Below are 7,510 nucleotides of genomic sequence, written 5' to 3' on the forward strand. Positions count from 1 at the left end.
AGATTTGTCAAATGGAGGGGCAAAACTGTGAAAACTCATGGGATGACACAAAGACAGTTTAACAGGTAAACCAAAAGCTGCTAGAAGAGCAAAACAAGGAATTCATTCACTGCTTCCCACGGCCAGGCAAGTGGTCAGCCACTCCCAGGAAAGCAGGGCTCCATCCTGTGTAACGGGGACTTGGACAAAAAAACACCATCACTCTGAATATTCCCCCCTCCTCCTCCTGTCCTCCACCTTTTACTGCTTTGCTCACTTGGGGTCAGCTGTCCCAGCTGTGTCCCCTTTCCAACTTCTTCTGCAGCCCCAGCCTCCTTGCTGGTGGCGTGAGAAGTAGAAAAGACCTTGACTCTGTGGAAGCACTGCTGAGCAATAACCAAAACATCCTGTGTTATCAACACTGTACTCAGCACAAATCCAAAATGTTGCACCATACCAGCTACTAAAAAGAAAATTAATTCTATTTAAGCCAGAACCAGCAGTGTGGGACTTAAAGACTCTTTGAAACAAAAGGAGATATATTCTACATTTCCAAGCCAGTTCTTCCTTGCGGTACCTCATTGGTATTGTTTTCAAAAGCATTGGACATATTTCAGTCCAAAAGGTTATCCTAAGGAGTAAGAGAAGGACAACAAGAAATTTTGGAGATCCATGTATTGCTGTCACTGATGTTGGTCAATGACAAGTTAACAGTGAACTATGAAAACATGTCTCTGACCTACTAACTAACCTAATTTCACAATTCCATTCATTAACCTTTTAGCTGTAGAGATTTCAAAAAGTAGACAATGATTGTTCATTCTTTGAAACATTCTTTTTGGTAAGGTCTGTAAAGAAACCTGCCAAAAGAAGCAAAGCATGCACATTTGACTGTTATTTGTTCTCTCTAACTTACAGTAATATTTCCATACAAACTTCAATGTAATGTAAAATATTGACATAAGGTGGGAATACAATTAGAGTATTTTTGGTTTCTTTCAGATGTGAAGCTTATTATAAATGAAAAAAAGTGAACAACCGAGAAAAATAATAGTTTTTTGTCTCATCTGAAAAGGTGTTTTTTTTCTGTCTTCCAATAACCAAATCTGCTGAATTTTTTTTCATTGTTTTTTTAGTGGATATGGAAAATCCAAATTACATGCTACCATATAGTATTGAGTACCTAGGGAATATATTAAACAATGTAATATCATATGGATAACAAATCTTCATAGATATCTCTATTTAAAAAAATCTCTTAAATTGACAAATTTGACATGACAGATTGATTTTTCTCCTCAGGTTTGTAGGAAATAGGTCACATACTTAAGATTTTAGAGTAGCAAATGCAGCAATAAAACAATGACAACAAGAAAAAATCCCAACGCTTATATATTTTCCATTATGTATTGAAATAAAGGCCTCTGACCCAGATCATGATGCAAGAAAAACCTGTGACACCACCCCTGTTCTATGCCATCATAATTGTCATAAAAACAAGCAAACGGAGATCTTACTTGTTTCATTGCTAAATTCATTTTTCTACATTCATCTTAAAACTTCTGTAACTCTATTTCTGACAATTGTTATCAAAATAATCTATCTGATGCAAAATGTTTCCTGTATAGTTTTGCACTTCTGAACAGTTTATAGTTGTTCTCTCACATCATATTTCCATTAATTTCTATTTTAGTAAAGGTATGAGTATTTAATTCTAATAGCCCTCATATCATGAAGTCTTCTATCAAAATCTAAATATATTCTTCAACTTCATCTAGTTATTTAAAGATTTCCTTCAGGCAGACAATCTGATATTACATTAGCTTTTCTTCGCCTCATAAGAAAATATGTATTCCTTACCAAAAAGTTGATTATGTCTCTTCTTTCTCTTGAAATATTTAGTGCATTATTTTACTACATGATTATACATATTTTTGAAATTATAACTGACAACAGTTAAGAGAAACTTTTAGTGACTCATAAGGAGGTCATTAATAGACTATATGACTAAAAGTTTCTCTTAACTGTTGTACAAAAGATTATGGTTCTTATATTAGTCCTTGCTCCTTCATGTCCATGGGAGACATGATCATATAGAAGAACATTTTAAAAACAAAATCATTTATACCTTTGTCAGTAGACAGTGATATTTTTCTTTGTATGTTAGACCTGTAAGGTTCTAAATCATTCATTCTGAACTACACAGTATATGTTTTGAAATATATCATATGTGTTGCCTCTGAATTTTAAATTAAAGAGGATAATTAAAGAGGATGGACTGCATACTTGAGCTGCAATTCATAAAGTTTCATTTGTGTTAAATTCTATATAGTGTGATGGTCATGTCTCTTTGCATTATTTTTTTTTTTTAATCATGAATGTACAATTATATCCAGAAACATATTAGACCAGTCAGGATGGGAAGAACAGGAGGGCAGGAAATATGTAAAACAGATGTCACTTCTGAAATATTTTAGTCTACCTTCTAAAAGAGGAAATAAAATATTTACAAATGTTGTAGTTATATGCTATTTTGTAGTTATATGCTATTGTCTAAAATATAATTGCATGTCAACAAATAAAGGAACAGTCAGAAGCCTTAGATTTAGTCCTCTCAATATGAATCTGTTTTGTAGTAGTGTTTGCTTCAGAAAATAAACACAAAGTTCAGAAAAAATTGACTTCTGAAATGAGATGTTGTCACACAATATCACACTTGAGAGACAAACAATGTTTGGTGACCAATATATCCATCCTCTCATTACATGGCAAAATATCTAGAATCCTCGTAGTAAAGTCATCATCATTTAACAAAAGTAACAGTATGAACTTTTTGATTCTAGGGTAGTGTCTTCCTATTCAGTGAGAGTTATAAAAGCCAAACCTGAATGAGTTTTTCAAGAGTTTGAGATCCTCTACACTTGAATTTGGTCTCTGGTAAAAAACCTGACAAGATTATACAGCTTGTCAAAAACTAGCAATAAATCTTTGTAGTCTAATATCAGTGTCACTAATTATATTAGAGTAGTTTTACTGGCTTGTGCAGTTGCAGCTCTATAGGAGTTCAACTATCTTGTAGAGAAAGGTTTATTCTTTAATCTTAAAAATCCTTGATAAATAAACCTCTTCATATTTAGAGATGTAAAGCAAGATTCATTAATCATATCCCAATAGTGCAAGAATTGAAAAATAATAATAATCTAGACATAAATTTCAGTAAAAAAGCTTAATTGTTAATTGTAACATTCAGAAAAATGTATGGATTTCAAGTATATTTGATCTAGCTGCCGCGGAGTTAATTTCCACTCTAGCAGCCCTCATCATGCTGTTCTTTGTGTATGGGTAGCTGGAAAGGTGTTGGTAACACACCAGTGTCTTGGCTACAGCTGGCAGTGCTGGCACAGTATTAAGGTTGTCCCTCCAACATTCCCCCCTGTTCAGTGTGCTTGGGGTGGGCAAGACCTTGGACAGGACCATAGCCAAGGCAACGGGCCCAAATGACCATAGGGATATTCCATACCATATGGCGTCTGCTCAGCAATAAAAGCAAAGGGAAAGGAGGAGGAAGGCAGGGGTAGGCATTTGTTATTTTCAGTGTTTGCCTTCTGGAGCAACTGCTACATGTATTGAAGCCCTGCTTCCCAGGAAGTAGCTGGACAAGGCTTGCTGATGGAAAGTAGAGAGTAAAATCTTATGGTTTGTTACTGACTTGTATGCACACAAACTTTGTTTTTGCTTTAGGTAACCGAGTTTATCTCAATCCATGAGTTTTGTTGCATCTTATTGTCTCCATTATTATTGTCTCCATCTTCTTGTTCCATTGAAGAGCGGCTTCGTAGGCAACTGGAGTGAAGCCAAAGTAAACTCACCAACTCATTAAGTTATGAAAATTAAGAGGAAAAGGAGCATGACACCATAATAGGCACTGCTTTTGCTGTCTGACATAGGACGTTTCATAAGAAATGTCACTACTCTACCAGTGGCTGACGGAATGAAAGCTTCCAAATTTATACAGTGGAAACCGCTCCCCCTACCACTATTGAGTTACTAGAAGTTTGTCTGACAGACAACTTAAAATAACTGTTTGGTATAAGTTATATGCTTTAAATGTATTAAAGAGGAATTTAAATTTAAAAAAAAGACGTGTTTCTAAAAAAACAAACAAACAACAAAAAAAACCCCCCGAAAACCAACCCACTTATATCTAGAAAGAGATATTGCCATCAAATACATTTTTAAATACTAAAAACAACTTCTTTTTTCATGATTTCTAAGAAACTGATTTTTGATGGTAGCATAAAAAACCTCTTCTCACTTCTTGCCATAAATGTGTCTTTGTTTTTGATGAAAATCCTGCCTCCAGGCTAATAACAAAAATTCAGGCTCCAACAATGCAAAACGTATGACAGACTTGATTGACAAGTGTTATCTTTTTCAACAAGGCATTAAACAGATAGCATAAATATGACTTCCTTTGGACAAAGCCTGTGACAAGTTGTGAGTTCTGGATCTGGAGTATCATTTGTCTACTTAGAACGCTATCTAGTAACCTCTACAATTGATTCTTTATATTGAAACACTAGGTTCTCTACTGTTTTTTCTGAGTAAACCTTGAAAAATAGTTATGTCCCTCCAGGTTCATTACTCATCTGTATGTATGTGTATGTGTAATGAACCTGGAGCCACATAACTATTTTTATGTATCTTTAATTCCGTGTGTGTATCTGTATCTGTAGTCATGCGTAGATTGAAGATCATGGCACATTTAGCCGAAGATTCTTTTTTTCTATATGAAGAGTGTTAAGTTATATGAGAAAAACTTTTTTACGCACTCCAAAATATGAGAGAGAGAAAACTACAGGTGGAGGAGCACAAATATTACCCTACCGGGCTGCTTCCAAGCCCATCACAGGAGCCATTTGCCCTACAAAAGCCCATCTCACAATTCCAAAGGAGCACAGGGACACACAGGCCAGCAGAAACACAAATACCCTCTCCTAGAATACACTCCACCTCATTGTCCAAGTTTGAAACCTATCAAGAAGATAAGCAGTTTTCCAGAGCACCTTTGGGACTGAAGGAATTCCCTACCTAGGGCTATGGGACAAATTATGGGTTGTAGGGGAAGAGAATTTTAGGCTTGCCTAAGACTTACTATGAGATGCTTAGGGGAAGAATGAAGCATGGGGAAAGGGAAAGACATAGATAATTTCAGGAGGAAGAAGTATGTATAAACTGAGGGATAAGGTGATGAAAAGGTCTGGTCACATATAAACAGTTGTCTGATCAGCATGCTCACCTGGCAAGGCACTGTGTGATCTCATGGACAAACCATTAACCTTAGAGTTAGGTTTAGAGACACATTTACGTGAGCATACTACTGAGTTTTCTCCAAACTGTTAACAATTGTATGATCATTGTCTGATCTGTTGTATTATCAGATCTTTGACCATGTATGGTATATGTATGACCAACATATATTGCATAAAAAACATAATATGACTATGTCCACTGAGATTGGAAGAAGCGATTGTGCAACTTTTAATCTGTGGTTGGAAACATGTGACAAAGAATTAGACTGTAATAAGAAGTAAAAAGATAACCTTGAACTAATCCAAAGACAGTGAAAAAGGAACCACCACCACAGATATCATACGTCCTGTGGGGAAGAACTGGAAACTTTATCAATGTTTTGTGGCAACAGACCACCTCTCTGACTGAGGAACATGGCTGTCATGCTTAAGACTCATGGAAACATTAGAAGAATGAGTGCAGCACCAGAGAAAAGGGTAAGTACTAGTTCTACTTATTATAGAATAACACTTTGCTCTAGAATATTAATTTTCTGTAGTAAGTTATACTGTAAGTATTAGTATTATTGTAACTGGATTAATGATATCTGCTTGAATTGTACTGGGTTTCTAAAATTTTCCCTCAGTTAACAATAAATTTTATCCATGTACAAAGTGTGCTAAATTTTTGCCTACATAAAATTATAAGTATACAATGGAGAATGATTTTCATTGTGAGAAGGCAACAGAAGTACATAGTTCCATGAATATCTTCTTTTCCACTAAGGTTTAAAATATAAAGGTTTTACTAAAAATGTAAACTGTCTAGAATCAAGGTTAGTCATTCTTTCCATAAAGAGACTTCAAGAGTTCTCTTCCTCTGAGTTCCCAATCTTTTTGTTTATTGTTTACTTCCTAGCATATGTGGCAAATTCATTCTTTGGAGATGATAGGCAGCTGTAATCACAGTTATTCTCTATTTCATGCACTGTCTTTAAAGAAGGAGTTTTGGAGTCTTTTTTAATTAATCTTATTTCCTACAGAAACATAGTTTATGACATTTCCTGCTTTGTCTGGATATCTTTGTGATCATTACCTTCCCCAGAAAAAGAAATTAACAGAATCATAGAATCGACTGGGTTGGAAAAGACCTCCGAGATCATCAAGTCCAAACCTTGATCCAACACCACCATCGTTACTCGACCATGGCACATCCAGTTTCTTCTTAAAAACCCCCAGGGACGGTGAATTCACCACCTCCCTCCGCAGCCCATTCCAATGTCTGATTACTCTCTCTCTGAATATTTTTCTAATATTCAACCTAAACCTCCCCTGACACAGCTTAAGACTGTGCCCTCTTGTCCTACTGCTGATTACCTGGGAAAAGAGACCAATACCCACCTGGCTACAGCCTCCTTTCAGGTAGTTGTAGAGAGTGATGAGGTCTCCCCTGAGCCTCCTCTTCTCCAGGTTGAACAACCCCAGCTCCCTCAGCCTCTCCTCATAGGACTTGTGCTCCAGTCCCTTCACCAGCCTTGTTTCCCTTCTTTGGACACTCTCCAGCACCTCAATATCTTTCCTGAACTGAGGGGACCAGAACTGGACACAGTACTCCTGGTGTGACCTCACCAGCGCTGAGTACAGGGGAAGAATCGCTTCCCTGGTCCTGCTGGCCACGCTGTTCCTGATAGAGGCCAGGATGCCATTGGCCTTCTTGTCTACCTGGGCACATTGCTGGCTCTTTCTGCCTGGTTGCTCTCCAGCCACTCTGTCCCCAGCTGTAGCACTGCATAGGGTTGTTGTGACCAAAGTGCAGGACCTGGCACTTGGCCTCGTTGAACCTCATTCCGTTGGAATCAGACTATTTGTTCAGCCTGTCCAGGTCCCTCTGCAGAGCCCTCCTGCCTTCCAGCAGATCAAGATGCCCCCCCAGCTTGGTGTCATCTGCAAATTTGCTAATGGTACACTCAATCCCCACATCCAGATCATCAATAAAGATATCAAACAGAACTGAGCCCAACACTGATCCCTGGGGGACACCACTAGTGACCGGCCAACAACTAGATGCAGCACCGTTCACCATCACTCTCTGGGCCCAACCATCAGCCAGTTCTTAACCCAGCACAGAGTGGCCCTGTCCAAGCTGTGTATGCTATGGGAGACAGTATCAAAGGCTTTACTGAAGTCCAGATAGACCACATCCACAGCCTTCCCCTCATCCACCAGGCGGGTCACCTGAT

The 7,510-nt window shown here is 37.7% G+C and overlaps 1 protein-coding gene across 1 annotated transcript; it reads right to left on the bottom strand.

Annotated features, from left to right (window-relative positions):
• Positions 1-3,716: 3,716 nt before the first annotated feature.
• LOC108499937 lies at positions 3,717-7,116 on the bottom strand. Its single transcript, XM_017820306.1, is given in 5 exon segments — positions 3,717-3,822; positions 6,445-6,858; positions 6,860-6,947; positions 6,950-6,983; positions 7,090-7,116. Coding segments are annotated over 5 exon segments (669 nt in total).
• Between the last annotated feature and the right edge of the window lie 394 nt (positions 7,117-7,510).

The sequence above is a fragment of the Lepidothrix coronata genome, unplaced genomic scaffold (genome assembly GCF_001604755.1).
Source record: "Lepidothrix coronata isolate B3197 unplaced genomic scaffold, Lepidothrix_coronata-1.0 Scaffold81, whole genome shotgun sequence".
NCBI classification, from domain to species: Eukaryota; Metazoa; Chordata; class Aves; order Passeriformes; family Pipridae; genus Lepidothrix; species Lepidothrix coronata.